Raw genomic sequence first — 17,663 nt, 5'->3', positions numbered from 1 at the left:
TTTTGTAAATCTTGAAACGAAAACAATTTTTTTTTAAACAAAAAGTATCGATTTTGCTGTTTTTCTTTCTTTCTTTTTTATTATTATTAATATAATTGTTTTAACGAGTCCCTTTTTACATTTTCTGCAATTTCTTTTATTTTGCAGTGTGTGTATGATGGAGGTGTACAATTTAAATGTCTTTCAACATTTTTTTGACTGATATACCAAGCGGGGTTGTTGTCTAGGAAACATCTCGTTTAGCTTGGCGTTTGTCTCTCATTAGGGCTCCCATGCTGCTACACGACGCCATATGCGAGTGTGTGTGTGTGCGTGATGTGTGAGTGTGTGTGTGTGTGTGTGAGGCTGGGATGCTGTGAGTCAGGCCACCCTATGTCTGCTTCACTGGGCTGTCTGCGCCACAGGCCAGGGCTTATGAAACAAAGTCGCCGTGAACATGGTGGGGGGGACATGTGACGCGTCATGTCCACTTTCTCCAGTTGCCCCCATTCCCTCCTTCTTCTGCATGCATTTACTTCCATAATGTGTAGTCCTGTCTCCTTCTTTGTTCATCTCGATGCATCTGATGACGCTTGCTGGCATTGGGTTGCACTCAGGCCAGTGCCTATGAAAGCTGCCTTTCCTGCCAACCACCGCTAGAGAGCGACATCATAACAGCAAATAAGGCTGCAGTGTCCCTGATTGAACTGGTCCCCCCCCCTAATAAATAACTGCTGTCTCACTTCTAATCCAGTGGTGTCCAAACTGTTTGACTTGGGGTCTGCATTGGGCTAAAAAAAATAATTTGGTGGAGGACCGAAAGCCATATGCATGTAAAGTAACTATATATATATATAGTGCAAGTTCTCCCACTTAAAATGATGACAGAGGTCTGTAATTTTCATCATAGGTACACTTCAACTGTGAGCGACAGTATGTGAAAAAAAAATCCAGGAGTTCACATTATAAGAAATTTTAAGAATTTATTTGTAAATTATGGTGGAAAATAAGTATTTGGTCCACCATTCAAAGCTCTCGCTGATGGAAGGAGGTTTTGGCTCACAATCTCACGATACATGGCCCCATTCATTCTTTCCTTAACACGGATCAATCGTCCTGTCCCCTTAGCAGAAAAACAGCCCCAAAGCATGATGTTTCCACCCCCATGCTTCATAGTAGGTATGGTGTTCTTGGGATGCAACTCAGTATTCTTCTTCCTCCAAACACGACGAGTTGAGTTTATACCAAAATGGATACATGGATGATACAGCAGAAGATTGGGAGAATGTCATGTGGTCAGATGAAACCAAAATAGAACTTTTTGGTATAAACTCAACTCGTCATGTTTGGAAGAAGAAGAATACTGAGTTGCATCCCAAGAACACCATACCTACTTTGAAGCATGGGGGTGGAAACATCATGCTTCGGGGCTGTTTTTCTGCTAAGGGGACAGGACGATTGATCCGTGTTAAGGAAAGAATGAATGGGGCCATGTATCGTGAGATTTTGAGCCAAAACCTCCTTCCATCAGTGAGAGCTTTGAACGGTTGACCAAATACTTATTTTCCACCATAATTTACAAATAAATTCTTTAAAACTCCTACAATGTGAATTCCTGGATTTTTTTTCACATTCTGTCTCTCACGGTTGAAGTGTACCTCTGATGAAAATTACAGACCTCTGTCATCATTTTAAGTGGGAGTACTTGCAACATCGGTGGCTGACTAAATACTTTTGTTGCCCCACTGTACAGTATAAAACCTCCGGGCTGATGATTTTAGGTTGTCCTGAAGAATTTGGAGGTAAAACAGCTGAATTTTTCTTTCACCTGACCACAGAGCTTTCCTCCATAAGGTATTATCTTTGTCCATTTGATGTCAGATGAAACAACAATGGAGCTGTTTGGCCACACTACCCAGCAATATGTTTGGAGGAGAAAAGGTGAGGCCTTTAATCCCAGGAACACCAAACCTACTGTCAAGCATGGTGGTGGTAGTATTATGCTCTGGGCCTGTTTTGCTGCCAATGGAACCGGTGCTTTACAGAGAGTAAATGGGACAAAGAAAAAGGAGGATTATTGTCACGCCTGTAAGATTATGTTTTGGTTTTTGCCATGTTTGGTCAGGTTATGTTTAGTTTTTTGGACATTTAGTTCTGTCTTGGCACTTCCTGGTTTGTTTTCGTCTCCATGCCAACTCATTAGTTTTCACCTGTCATGTCACGCTCCTGTCCTCAGTTTTCACACCTGCTTGTAATTATCATTGGTATTATTTAAACCGGTAGTCGTCAAGTGTTCAGGCTGGCATCTCCACACCCTACCCATGCTGTTCCTACCGTCATGCCCTCGTTCACAGTTTCTTGTCATGTAAGTTTTGTTTATAGTTCATAGTGAATTGCTTTTGTACTAAGTCTTTTTGTTTATGTCAATTATTCATGCCATCGAGCAAGTGTTTTTGTTTCATGTTTGTGTTTCATAGCCTAGATTATTATCCGCCATTGAGCGCGTCCTTGTTTTCCCTGTTTTGTATTATAGTGTTTAAATACATTTAAAGATGTACTCACATTCATGTCTCGATCGTGCTAACTTCCCTCTGCGTCGATGAAACAATCCACGTCCAAGTCAAAGTTTGACAGAAGATGCCAGCCTGAACACTTGGCAACTACCGGTTTAAATAATACCATTGATAATTACAAGCAGGTGTGAAAACTGAGGACAGGGGCGTGACATGACCGGTGAAAACTAATGAGTTGGCATGGAGACGAAAACAAACCAGGAAGTGCCAAGACAGAACTAAATGTCCAAAAAACTAAACATAACCTGACCAAACATAGCAAAAACCAAAACATAATCTTACAGGCGTGACAGATTATCTCCAAATTCTTCAGGATAATATAAAATTATCAGCCCGGACATTGGGTCTTGGACGCAGTTGGGTGTTCCAACAGGACAATGACCCCAAACACACGTCAAAAGTGGTAAAGAAATGGCTGCATCAGACTAGAATTAAGGTTTTAGAAACGCCTTCACAAAGTCCTGACTTAAACGTGTGGACAATGCTCAAATCCATGTCAGAAAACCAACAAATTTATCTGAACTGCACCAATTTTGTCAAGAGAAGTGGTCAAAAATTCAACCAGAAGCTTGCCAGAAGGGACAAGGGCCAAGGAACATTTAACAAAATATTAACATTGCTGTATGTATACTTTTGACCCAGCAGATTTGGTCACATTTTCAGTAGACCCATAATAAATTCATAAAAGAACCAAACTTCATGAATGTTTTTTGTGAACAACAAGAATGTGCTCCAATCACTCTATCACAAAAAAATAAGAGTTGTAGAAATTATTGGAGCCTCAAGACAGCCATGACATTATGTTATTTGGATGTAAACTTTTGACCATGACTGTATATTTAGTTGTAGTATTTGTACATTGCAAGACAGTAGTATTGTCCCGATACCAATATTTTGGTCCCGGCACCAAAATGTATTTCGATACGTTTCCAAATAAATGGGACCATAAAAACAGCATTATTGGCTTTATTTTAACAAAAACATCTTATAATACCTGTAGAAATCATTGGAAACTTAAGACAGCCATAACATTATGCTTTTTACAAGTGTATGTAAACATTTGTCCACTACTGTATATACTGTATGTGTACATATTATAAGAATATAATGGACATATAATTAATAATTTATTTGGATATGAAGAGTATGTGAAAGCTCGACTCCTTCTGTGTTTAGTTCTGTGTCTACCTCCTTAATGTTTTGTAGTCAATCAGAAATATCAAGCAGCTTAAATGCGCCGAACATTGGAGTGTTTTGCATATCACCCATCATGCACTGTAATGGATTTATGTTTGTGTAATTCTAGATTATCTATAGTGCTGTAACATGTTGTATAATGTCCACAAAGTTCAATGAGCATTAGATGTGTTATATGTTATTTTCCCATCATGCAAATCATTGCAAAATGGTTTTAAATGGGTGTAATTTACATTTTTTTTGGGGGGGTGAATGGACCTTTTTGTAATATCCACAAAGTTCTGTGAGCAGGTTGTGCTATGTGTGACCAATGTGTTGACTTAAATGTTAGTTGGATGTTTTTTTTTTTGCACCTTGACTAGGGAAGGTTGTTTGTGTTAGGTCATATTAGGGTTGTGCGGTATATCAGTATTAGTATACAGTAGTACCGCGATACTAATGAATCATATTTGTGCTATACCACTTCTGAAAAGTACCAGTCTGCTGCGTCACGTCGCGTACTGCTGGTTTAGGAGCAGACGAGCATATTCGGCAACGCACTGTCACGGAGTACTTACAAGCAGACACAGTGGGTAGACAGAAAAGAGAAAACGGACGCATTTTGGCTTAAAAACTAACGATAAAGGTGGAATTTTAACACTAAAACACCCACCGGAAGAGGTGCTTTAAGACATGGCTGGCTTGCTAGTGTCTAAAGTCCAGCCCCAGTTGGCAGTGTTTTAGCTACTTCCAAATCACTAATCCTCGCCTCTATGGCAACAAATAAAGTAAGTTTCTTACAAGTATCATCCCTGCAGGACGAGGAATAGCTAAACATGCTTCACTACACACCGTAGCTCACCGGTGTCAAAATGTAAACAAACGCCAATGGTGGATCTACACCTAACATCCACTGTAATGATACCAAGTACAGTAGCATATCTTGTCTACTATGATTACGTCGATATTTTTGGGCATCACAACATATTCTTTTGTTTATTTTTTATTTATATTTTGTTTATAAACTCAGGAAATATGTGCCTGGACACATGAGGACTTTGAATATGATCCTGTAACAACTTGGTATCAGATTGATACCAAAATTTGTGGTATCATCGAAAACTTTAAAGTATCAAACAACAGACGAATAAGTGATTATTACATTTTAACAGATAGGTAATAGAACATGTTAAAAGAGAAAGTAAGCAGATATTAAGAATAAATAAACAAGTAGATATTGACAAAATAATAGAATGGAAAATGACACAATATGTTACTGCATACCTCAGTTACTAAATGAGTAGCCTTTGTTTGCTTACTTACTAATAAATGACAAGTTGTCTTGTATGCACACTATTTTATTTAAGAAAAAACATGCAGTATGAAACATATGTTTATGTACCCTAAGATTTTTTCTTAAAATAAAGCCAATAATGCAATTTTTTTTTGTCCCCTTTATTTAGAAAAGTATCAAAATAATTTTGGTACCAGTACCAAAATATTGGTGTCGGGACATCACTAGGTTCATCCATCCATCCATTTTCTACCGCTTATTCCCTTTGGGGTAGCGGGGGACGCTGGTGCCTATCTCAATCTACAATCGGGCGGAAGGCGGTGTACACCCTGGACAAATCGCCAACTCATCGCAGGGCCAAGACAACACTAGGTCATAAGTAAATGCTGCACATTATCAAAATATAGGAGTAAGTCAAGGTCATTGAGCTGAATTACTTGTGTGAATTACCGAGTAGGTGGCCTAGTGTTTAGAGTGTCCGCCCTGAGATCGGTAGGTCGTGAGTTCAAACCCCGGCCGAGTCATACCAAAGACTATAAAAATGGGACCCATTACCTCCCTGCTTGGCACTCAGCATCAAGGGTTGGAACTGGGGGTTAAATCCCCCGGGCGCGGCACCGCTGCTGCCCACTGCTCCCCTCACCTCCCAGGGGATGATCAAGGGTGATGGGTCAAATGCCTGAGAATAAGTTCACCACATCTAGTATGTGTGTGACAATCATTGGTACTTTAACTTTAACTGCTGACAAAATAGTGGCATTAAAGACAGTCTTTTAAAATCAATTCAGTCAGGGGCCAAGATTCCTTGTTTTTACCTCATGACATTTCACAGGTCAAATTTAAGACCTCGGCGGGCCGTAGTTTGGACACTCCTGTTCTAACCACTCATGCTGCATTGTGTGCTCCTGCAGGAGATAAAGAAGGAGGCCAAGAGGGATGGCGGACAGGCGAGCACGGTCAAATCGGACCTCTCCAACGGCCGGGCAAGTCCTGTGTCCGAGCCCAGCACGAGATCGGGCAAGAAAGGTCCGTCTTTGGGGTGTCTTCAGCCGCCCATAAACTTCATCATACATGCTGCACGTACTAAGCTTTGAAATTATTTTTGACTCCAGGGGAGCAGATCCGTAAGCGGCGGTGCAAAGCAGCGTTCAGCTATGTGCCTCAGCATGAAGACGAGCTGGAACTGAAAATAGGGGACGTCATTGACATTGTAGCGGAGGTACGACCCATTACTTATGACCCATTTGCTAGCACTAAACCAGGGGTCACCAACGTGTCACGTGGGGGTCGCATTTTAATGCGGGATCGTTCCTCCAACTCAAACATAGACACTCCGGACAACAACTAAAAGGTAAGAATGATTTAATAACAAAACACTGGTACAAAAACAGACGAAAAGAAACGCGTGGCGAAAGCACAGAAGCTAATGCTAACACTAGCACAGGATCAGGTAACAAGAAATCTAGAATTACCAACAAAACAGTTGCATACCGCAAACAAGGGACCAAGACCGACTGACGGGACAAGGCAGGCTTAAATAAGGAAGTAATGAACAAAAACAGGTGTGCGTCTGGAACCCTCAGCAGGTGAAATTAATATGTTGCCATGGTGACCAAACTGACTCACAAAAAGGTACACAAAAAACAAAGGGAGTCCAAACTAACAGAAAATAACTAAACTACACATGATCCAGACTACGGATCATGACACAACGCTGTGCCCGCGGGCACCAGGTAGCCCGTAAGGACCAGATGAGTAGCCCGCTGGCCTGTTCTAAAAATAGCTCAAATAGCAGCACTTAAATTTTATTTATTTATTTATGTAACTACTTTGATTCAGATCAAAAGAAGCTTATTAGGCATGTTATGGCAGTACTACCTTTATTTTCAGTGAATGAGGAATCTGTTTTTTCAGCCAGAGAAAAACATATTTTTGGCATAAAAAAGAAAGTGACATCAGTATTTCATTTACTACTGCCCAAAACAGTGTTTATTTGTGGTATTGATTGTATTACGGCATGTGGCTTCTTTCTGGAAGTGAAAACCAGTGGTGGTCAACCAAGCTAAGAAGCCTGTTGTGCAGCGTGCGAACTGTCTGAGTAAAAATGAGGCTTAAATCTTTCTTCAAAAAGCAGATACAATACGAGCAAAAAAATAAAATTATGCAGTGGAATAGATCTCTAACATTCATCAAAAAAGATTTGTTGTGTGATATCAAGGATAAAGGTCGACGGTCGCGTTCCCAGACATATTGAACTATTGTCCTCCAGAAGGCATTCTACTAATTCTACTAATTGGTATCAAGACTCTCCTGGATAAATATGCATCGTTTTTGCTAAAGTAAGGTTGACTTTCATGATTTAACTTTGCGTCACTGCCATGTTTGTGTCTGTTGCATGCCTTGTTTACGAGTAGCATGTTTTTCTGCGTCATATAACCCCAATTCTTCAGAGTTTGCACTGGCTCCCTGTTCATTTTAGAATTGATTTTAAAATATTGCTGTTTGTTTTTAAATCTTTACATGGACTGGCACCTCAATATATCTCGGACCTTATCCAAATTTACATTCCTGCGCGCGCTCTGAGGTCCGAGAGCCAGTTCCAGCTCGTGGTGCCCAAGACCAGACTTAAGACCAGGGGAGACAGGGCCTTCTCTGTGGTCGGCCCTAAGCTCTGGAACACTCTGCCGCTCCATGTTCAAACTGCTTCCACAGTGGAGTGTTTTAAGTCTCGTTTTAAGACCCACTTTTATTCTTTGGCTTTTAACACTACGTGACTTGTGTGGTCCTCTGTTGTCCTCTGTGTTTTTTATACACTTTGATTTCTATTTTGCTGTTTTAATTGATTTTATCCTTTAAAATAGTTTTTAATCATATTTGTTTTTATATTGTTTTTATTGGTTTTATATTTATTTATTTTTTGTTTTTATTCAGTCATTGGTGGAGCATAATATATATATATACACTTTTTTTTATTTTATTTTATTTATTTATTTATTTTTTTACAATTGTTTTTAACATGGCTGTGCAGCACTTTGGAAACGTTATTGTTGTTTAAATGTGCTATATAAATAAAGTGGATTGGATTGATTGGATTGGATTCATCATAATATTACTATAGACAATGTGTATGTGCTGAAAGTTGCCTTCAGTAAAAAAATAACTCTTTTAGGTCTTGCTCACATTTGCTTTCTTTTATTTGGACATGCTTTTCAAAACACTTGGAGCGAACATGTTTTTAAGATTTAAAAATAATACTAATATAATACTTGAATGGGAAATAATAACCGTTAAAAGTATATCAAACAAACCTTTAGCGAAGTAATCACTGCAAAACCAATTCTTTATTCAACTCTGGAGTGTGAGCTAGTTTTCTGGTCGTCGTTTCTTAAAACCTTGCACTATTCAGCCATTCTCAATTACCTTTCGAGAAAAATCCAAGCAATTTTTGGAAACATTTGGAAATTAAAATACATACAAAATAAATATTTGTAAACAAATAAATAATTACCTCAATTTCAAAGTTTTCATTGCACATATAGTAATAATTATCCACCTTTTCATTGTCATTCACAATCCTTATGTAAGACCAGAACACATTTTTCCCTTTTTTATGCATTCTAACTAATAAATCATTGCGAGCAAATCGGAGTAACTCTGTACTGCCAATAAAACGCTCAAAAACAATTCCATCAATGTTTTATATACAAGCTGTAATTATAAGTAATGTAAGTATGAGTATAACATGAGTAGTTGTATATGTAATGGAATGTAGTAGCTGGCTTAATAACAACTTGTAATACTTGTTGGGCCTGCTACTACATTACATTACATATAGTGAAGTGAATTATATTTATATAGCGCTTTTCTCTAATGACTCAAAGCGCTTTACATAATGACACCCAATATCTAAGTTACATTTAAACCAGTGTGGGTGCCACTGGGAGCACGTGGGTAAAGTGTCTTGCCCAAGGACACAACGGCAGTGACTAGCATGGCGGAAGCGGGAATCGAACCTGCAACCCTCAAATTGCTGACACGGCCACTCTACCAACCGAGCTATACCGCCCCAATTACAATTACTTATGTTATGTTACTTACGATCATTTTAAGCATACAGCCGTGCATTATTTTTAAAAACGCATCACCACGTTCACTTTCTTCTTGAGCAACATCACTGATTATTACTCACTGCAGAGTTCATGAGAGCGAACAAACATAACATCACTTAGTGCATGTCTTCTGTCAGTGGGGTGCCCACTTTTAGGATATTGATATGTTCCCGTTTGGATGAAGAATGATTCATAATCCTCACAAAGTGCGTGCGTGTGTGCGTTGGTTGGTGTGTGGGTGGTTGCGTGCATGTATATATGTGGGGATGGCGTGGTGCAGTGGGAGAGTGGCCGTGCGCGACCCGAAGGTCCCTGGTTCAATCCCCACCTAGTACCAACCTCGTCACGTCCGTTTTGTCCTGAGCAAGACACTTCACTCTTGCTCCTGATGGGTCATGGTGAGGGCCTTGCATGGCAGCTCCCTCCATCAGTGTGTGAATGGGTAAATGTGGAAGTAGTGTCAAATCGCTTTGAGTACCTTGAAGGTAGAAAAGCGCTATACAAGTACAACCCATTTATTTACTAGCAAGGTGGTCTCGCTTTGCTCGACATTTTTAATTCTAAGAGAGACAAAACTCAAATAGAATTTGAAAATCCAAGAAATTATCTTAAAGACTTGGTCTTCACTTGTTTAAATAAATTAATTTACTTTTTTACTTTGCTTCCTATAACTTTCAGAAAGACAATTTTAGAGAAAAAATACAACCTTAAAAATTATTTTGGGATTTTTAAACACATATAACTTTTTACCTTTTAAATTCCTTCCTCTTCTTTCATGAAAATTTAAATCAATGTTCAAGTATTTTTTATTTTTTATTGTAAAGAATAATACATTTTAATATAATTCTTCATTTTAGCTACTGTTTTTTTGACGAAGAATATTTGTGAAATATTTCTTCAAACCTATTATGATTAAAATTCAAAAAAAATATTCTGGCAAATCTAGAAAATCTGTAGAATCAAATTTAAATCTTATTTCAAAGTCTTTTGAATTTCTTTTAAAATTTTTGTTCTGGAAAATCTAGAAGAAATAATGATTTGTCTTTGTTAGAAATATAGCTTGGTCCAATTTGTTATATATTATAACAAAGTGCAGATTGGATTTTAACCTATTTAAAACATGTCATCAAAATTCTAAAATTAATCTTAATCAGGAAAAATTACTAATGATGTTCCATTAATTATTTTTTTATTTGTTTAAAAAAGATTCGAATTAGCTAGTTTTTCTATTCACTTTTTTCGGTTGAATTTTACATTTTAAAGAGTCGAAATTGAAGATAAACTATGTTTCAAAATTGTATTTTAATTTATTTTGTGTTTTCTCCTCCTTTAAACCATTCAATTAAGTGTTTTTTTTAAATAATAATTTATTCTCTACAAAAAACCTTCTGTAAAAGGAAAAAAATGTATGACGGAATGACAGACAGAAATACCTAATTTATATATATATATATATATATATATATATATATATATATATATATATATATATTAAAGGTAAATTGAGCAAATTGGCTATTTCTGGCAATTTATTTAAGTGTGTATCAAACTGGTAGCCCTTCGCATTAATCAGTACCCACGAAGTAGTTCTTGGTTTCAAAAAGGTTGGTGACCCCTGCACTAAACCATTCAGCTGTTTCTAATGTCTTGCTTATCTTATGGCTCATTTTAAGGGATTTAAAAATTTTCAGGCACTATCATATCATATGTTTCCTCCCTAAATCTCAAGTTATGTTCATGGTCAATCTGCATTCTTCTCCTCTTGCCTGCTGTTACAAAGTTTCAATGTTAGCTGATGAAAAGTAACCAGTTTTGTCCTCATTTTGTGCACAGGTGGAGGAGGGCTGGTGGGAGGGAGTCCTCGGCGGCAAGAGCGGAATGTTCCCCTCCAACTTCACCAAAGAGATCCTGCTGGACTCGGACGGGCACTCCGGGGACACCTCGCAGGAGGACCTTCGCAGCCGCACCAGTGAGTCTCAGCCAATCGGGCGTCTCCAGCTGACGCCAACGTGTTATATGAGGAATATTGTTTTGGGGTTTAATAGTTAAATGTGATTGTGCATGTAGGTAAAAACAGTCCTGGCAGTGAAAGCGACGGAGGGGACAGTCTGAAGTCGGAAACAGGCTCCGTGGAAATCCAGCCCAAAAAGGTAGTCAATGAACAAATCAGTTATGGTCCACACTAAAAAGCAATTGCAGGCTGAAGCCACAAGGGGGCGCCATAATCCCTCACTTTTGGGAAATTTTAGCCAATCAGAGGCAAGCACACAATAATGCAATCTTCTCTAATAAACCTTGAATATCATGTTAAAGGCCTACTGAAATGAGATTCTTATTCAAACGGGGATAGCAGGTCCATTCTATGTGTCATACTTGATAATTTCGTGATATTGCCATATTTTTGCTGAAAGGATTTAGTAGAGAACATTCACGATAAACTTCGCAACTTTTGGTGCTGATAAAAAAGCCTTGCCTTTACCGGAAGTAGCAGACAATGTGCGCGTGACGTCACTTGTTGTAGGGCTCCTCACATCCTCACATTGTTTATAATGTGAGCCTCCAGCAGCAAGAGCTATTCGGACCGAAAAAAAGCCACAATTTCCCCATTAATTTGAGCGAGGATGAAAGATTCGTGGATGAGGAAATTTAGAGTGAAGGACTAGAGAAAAAAAAAAGGCGATTGCATTGGGAGCGATTCAGATGTTTTTAGACACATTTACTCGGATAATTCTGGGAAATCCCTTATCTTTCTATTGTGTTGCTAGTGTTTTAGCGAGTTAAATAGTACCTGATAGTCGGAGAGGTGTGTCCACGGGTGGGTTGACGCCAGTTTCTGAGGGAAGTCACGAAGCTGCAGCAGGACAGAAGCTCCGCTGATCTCCGGTGAGAGGCGACTTATTTCCACAATTTTCTCACTGAAAACTGCTGGTTGACATGTAGTCGGGATCAATGTTCGCTTGACCGCTCTGATCCATAGTAAAGCTTCAACTCTGGGAATTTCAAACAAGGAAACACCGTGTGTTTGTGTGGCTAAAGGCTAAAAGCTTCCCACCTCCATCTTTCTACTTTGACTTCTCCATTATTAATTGAACAAATTGCAAAAGATTTAGCAACACAGATGTCCAAAATACTGTGTAATTATGCGATGAAAAGAGACGACTTTTAGGCATAAGTGGTGCTGCGCTACTATGTCCCCTCCAACCAATAACGTCACAAACACGCGTCATTCCGCGACATTTTCAACAGGAAACTCTGCGGGAAATTTAAAATTGTAATTTAGTAAACTAAACCGGCCGTATCGGCATGTGTTGCAATGTTAATATTTCATCATTGATATATAAACTATCAGACTGCGTGGTCGGTAGTAGTGGGTTTCAGTAGGTCTTTAACAAACAATACATCAAATAAAACTATCGACGGTGGATCCTCGATGGACAAACTTAATTGGTTCTTAAACAGGCTAGTAAATCAAAACAATTGTAAAGTGAAGCAAACCAACCCAAAGGAAACAATTTAATGATGAATAATTGGTTCCAGCCTTGATACAATTACGTATTTTAGTGAAGGGTTGTTTGCGTTAGGTCATATAAGTAAATCTTCAGCTCTCACTGGAATAGTTCGCAGCCGAGTGTGAAGCGGCCGGAATGAGAATCAGCACCTCCAAATCCGAGTCCATTGTTCTCTCCCGGAAAAGGGTGGAGTACCATCTCTGGGTTGGGGAGGAGACCCTGCCCCAAGTGGAGGAGTTCAAGTACCTAGGAGTCTTGTTCACGAGTGGAAGAAGAGTGGATCGTGAGATCGACAGGCGGATCGGTGCAGCGTCTTCAGTAATGCGGACGTTGTACCGATCCGTTGTGGTGAAGAAGGAGCTGAGCCGGAAGGCAAAGCTCTCAATTTACCGGTCGATCTACGTTCCCATCCTCACCTATGGTCATGAGCTTTGGGTTATGACCGAAAGGACAAGATCACGGGTACAAGCGTCCGAAATGAGTTTCCTCCGCCGTGTGGCGGGGCTCTCCCTTAGAGATAGGGTGAGAAGCTCTGCCATCCGGGAGGAACTCAGAGTAAAGCCGCTGCTCCTCCACATTGAGAGGAGCCAGATGAGGTGGTTCGGGCATCCGGTCAGGATGCCACCCGAACGCCTCCCGAGGGAGGTGTTTAGGGTACGTCCAACCGGTAGGAGGCCACGGGGAAGACCCAGGACACGTTGGGAAGACTATGTCTCCCGGCTGGCCTGGGAACGCCTCGGGATCCCCCGGGAAGAGCTAGACGAAGTGGCTGGAGAAAGGGAAGTCTGGGCTTCCCTGCTTAGGCTGCTACCCCCGCGATCCGACCTCGGATAAGCGGAAGAAGATGGATAGATGGATGGATGGATGGAATATAAGTAAATTTTGGACCCAGAAGTCAAAAAGGACACCTGGTATAGACTGTGGTGTGTTGGCTTAGCCAATACATTTAATGTGCCAGTTTTGTCTCTTGTTGAGCTCTACAAAGTGTTTATAAAGTAAGTATTGTATTCATTACACACCAGCCGTAGTTTTGATTACCAAATTTGGAGGGGTTGAAATCGACATAGGGCTGGGCGATATATCGATATATACGATATATCGCGGGTTTGTCTCCGTGCGATATAGAAAATGACTATATCGTAATATTCGAATATACGTTCACATGCAGGACTTTTAGCTGCGGGCGTACACTTCAGGCTCTCCTCGCTCTTTCCTGTCTCTCCTTCTCGCAGACAAGCAGGCGTACATACGTCACACGTCACATACACGCCCTCGCAGGGCAGAGAGGTAAAAAAAAAAAAAATAATTAGCTGCTAACGTAGCCGTATGAGAGAAAGAAGGTGCAGATCTGGTAACAAATGAAGGAACACTTAATTCCCAATAACAACAGCAGGATTTTCATCGTCTGGCAGTGGTTCGGCTTCAAGAGGGAACATGTCGAACAGACAACCGTAATTTGTCAAGTGTTGCTATAAAAAGTAGCATTACTGTTGATATGTAGCATCGTTTGAAAAGTCACCTGCTAGAGAATGAAGAGAATTTCATAACCTTAGTAACATACCACATAGTGAAGGACAAATACTATTTGATGTCCTGTTATGCAACTCATTTTTATTTGACACTTAAAATGTCTCTGACAAGCTTGCAATTTATGTTTTGGAAATGACTTGAATGTTTGTGCCATTGCTTAATAACTGTTTAATAAATACACTTTTGTTCAATTGACTTAGTTGTGATTTCCCTCTCTGCATGAAAGTTTAAAAGTAGCATATATGAATGCAGTATGAAGAAGAATGTTTTAATGTAGACACATAGAATCATCATACTGCTGTGATTTTATGCATCAAGTGTTCATTGAAGGCCAAGGCAAAATATCGTAATATATATCGTATATCGCGAAATGGCCTAAAAATATCGCAATATTAAAAAAAGGCAATATCGCCCAGCCATAAATCGACATTTAAAATCTTCAGCATGTGAACGTCGAATCCAATGTCAATTAGCATCGAGCGAGTGCATTTCGAAAAAATGGATCGTTAGTGTACTTCTTCCTTTGTTGGCATGGAAAATTGTAACATTCCCTTAAGGCAGTCTGACTCAGTCCTCTCTGAGTGCATGACTGCTTGTTTACCGGGGGAGTGCTTGAGCCGGACGTGACATCACGTGCAACAAAGGTATCGAAAAATGGCACTGTTTGATTTTACGTAAATCGGTCGCCGGTAATACCGACAGACTATAAAAGTACCAAATTTGGTAGCCATCCCTAGAATTCATACAAATAGTACAATGCTATTACAAAAAGACGTTGATTATATAAATACCTGCCTTTGCATGGACAAATGTGTTACTGTTGTGGGGCTTACTTTATAACTCACCCCCACCACGGGGTCTTCACGCACAGGTCCGAGGTTTCGGGTTCGGGGACATCTTCAAAGACCAGCCCATCAAGCTTCGCCCTCGCTCCGTGGATGCCGACTCTGAGGGAGACAAGGTAAAAGGATACACCCACAAAACTGTGCCAAAAAGTTATTTTTATGACACAAATGCAAAGGTTTGCATACCAAAACTGATCTAAACTTGCATGGACAGTATAGTGCAGGGGTCGCCAACATGTCGACTGTGATCGACCAGTCGATCTTTGGAACCCTACCAGTCAGTCGCGAAAATATTACAAAAAAAAAAAAAAAAAAAAAAAAATATATATATATATATATATATATATATATATGAGATTAGTGACTCTCCCACCCGTAGAGTGACACGCATTTTAACCTCTGAACACGCCCGCACGCCTTGCCTCTCTTATATATGTATATACACATATATCTACATACATGTACAAATATACATATGTATAAATACATATTTATCTACAAACCCTGTTTCCATATGAGTTGGGAAATTGTGTTAAATGTAAATATAAACGGAATACAATGATTTGCAAATCTTTTTCAACGCATATTCAGTTGAATGCACAACAAAGACAAGATATTTGATGTTCAAACTCACAAACTTAATTTTTTTTTTGCAAATAATAATTAACTTAGAATTACATGGCTGCAACACGTGCCAAAGTAGTTGGGAAAGGGCATGTTCACCACTGTGTTACATCACCTTTTCTTTTAACAACACTCAAATGTTTTGGAACTGAGGAAACTAATTATTGATGTTTTGAAAGTGGAATTCGTTCCCATTCTTGTTTTATGTAGAGCTTCAGTCGTTCAACAGTCCGGGGTCTCCGCTGTCGTATTTTACGCCTCATAATGCGCCACACATTTTCCATGGGAGACAGGTCTGGACTGCAGGCGGGCCAGGAAAGTACCCGCACTCTTTTTTTTTACGAAGCCACACTGCTGAATGTGGCTTGGCATTGTCTTGCTGAAATAAGCAGGGGCGTCCATGAAAACGACGGCGCTTAGATGGCAGCATATGTTGTTCCAAAACCTGTATGTACCTTTCAGCATTAATGGTGCCTTCACAGATGTGTAAGTTACCCATGCTTTGGGCACTAATGCACCCCCATACCATCACAGATGCTGGCTTTTGAACTTTGCCTTGATAACAGTCTGTATGGTTCGCTTCCCCTTTGGTCGGGATGACACCATGTCGAATATTTCCAAAAACAATTTGAAATGTGGACTCGTCAGACCACAGAACACTTTTCCACTTTGCATCAGTCCATCTTAGATGATCTCGGGCCCAGAGAAGCCGGCGGCGTTTCTGGATGTTGTTGAGAAATGGCTTTCGCTTTGCATAGTAGAGCTTTAACTTGCACTTACAGATGTAGCGACGAACTGTATTTAATTTTCTGAAGTGTTCCTGAGCCCATGTGGTGATACTCTTTAGAGATTGATGTCGGTTTTTGATACAGTGCCGTCTGAGGGATTGAAGGTCACGGTCATTCAATGTTGGTTTCCGGCCATGGAAATCACGTGGAGTGATTTCTCCAGATTCTCTATACCTTTTGATGATATTATGGACCGTAGATGTTGAAATCCCTAAATTTCTTGCAATTCCACTTTGAGAAACATTGTTCTTAAACTGTTTGACTATTTGCTCACGCAGTTGTGGACAAAGGGGTGTACCTCGCCCCATCCTTTCTTGTGAAAGACTAAGAATTTTTGGGGAAGCTGTTTTATACCCAATCATGGCACCCACCTGTTCCCAATTAGCCTGCACACTTGTGGGATGTTCCAAATAAGGGTTTGATGAGCATACCTCAACTTTATCAGTATTTATTGCCACCTTTCCCAACTTCTTTCTCACATTTTGCTGGCATCAAATTCTAAAGTTAATGATTATTTGCAAAAATTAAAAAATGTTTATCAGTTTGAACATCAAATATGTCGTCTTTGTAGCATATTCAACTGAATATGGGTTGAAAATGATTTGCAAATCATTGTATTCCGTTTATATTTACATCTAACACAATTTCCCAACTCACATGGAAACGGGGTTTTATATATATACCGTAAACATGTACGGCGTGGCGCAGTGGGGAGAGTGGCTATGCGCAACCCGAGGGTCCCTGGTTCAATCCCCACCTAGTACTAACCTTGTCACGTCCGTTGTGTCCTGAGCAAGACACTTCACCCTTGCTCCTGATGGGTGCTGGTTAGCGCCTTGCATGGCAGCTCCCTCCATCAGTGTGTGAATGTGTGTGTTAATGGGTAAATTTGGGAGTAGTGTCAAAGCGCTTTGAGTACCTTGAAGGTAGAAAAGCGCTATACAAGTACAACCCATTTATTTATTTATCATTTATATATACACACAGTATGTATTTATATATATATATATATATATATATATATATATATATATATATATATATATATATATATATATACACAGTATATATAAAAAATATATATATATATATATAATATATATATATACATACATATATGTATATATACATATATATACTATATGTATATATATATATATTTTTATATATATACACACACACGTATATACACATATATGTATATGTACTGTATATATGTATATGTACACATATATA

The 17,663-nt window shown here is 39.4% G+C and overlaps 1 protein-coding gene across 3 annotated transcripts in view; it reads left to right on the top strand.

The window, feature by feature from the left end:
• Positions 1–17,663, top strand: part of sh3kbp1 (SH3-domain kinase binding protein 1) — a 68,174-nt gene that overhangs the window by 23,995 nt on the left and 26,516 nt on the right. For all 3 annotated transcript variants that reach the window (XM_061921557.1, XM_061921556.1, XM_061921555.1), the window contains exons 3-7: positions 5,934–6,048; positions 6,135–6,241; positions 10,965–11,100; positions 11,199–11,281; positions 15,042–15,131. In XM_061921557.1, coding sequence (XP_061777541.1) covers positions 5,934–6,048; positions 6,135–6,241; positions 10,965–11,100; positions 11,199–11,281; positions 15,042–15,131 — 531 coding nt within the window. The remainder of the gene's footprint in view (positions 1–5,933; positions 6,049–6,134; positions 6,242–10,964; positions 11,101–11,198; positions 11,282–15,041; positions 15,132–17,663) is intronic.

This window comes from Nerophis ophidion, linkage group LG15, assembly GCF_033978795.1.
Source record: "Nerophis ophidion isolate RoL-2023_Sa linkage group LG15, RoL_Noph_v1.0, whole genome shotgun sequence".
In the NCBI taxonomy this organism is placed as follows: Eukaryota; Metazoa; Chordata; class Actinopteri; order Syngnathiformes; family Syngnathidae; genus Nerophis; species Nerophis ophidion.
This window is presented reverse-complemented; position numbering and strand designations above follow the sequence as displayed.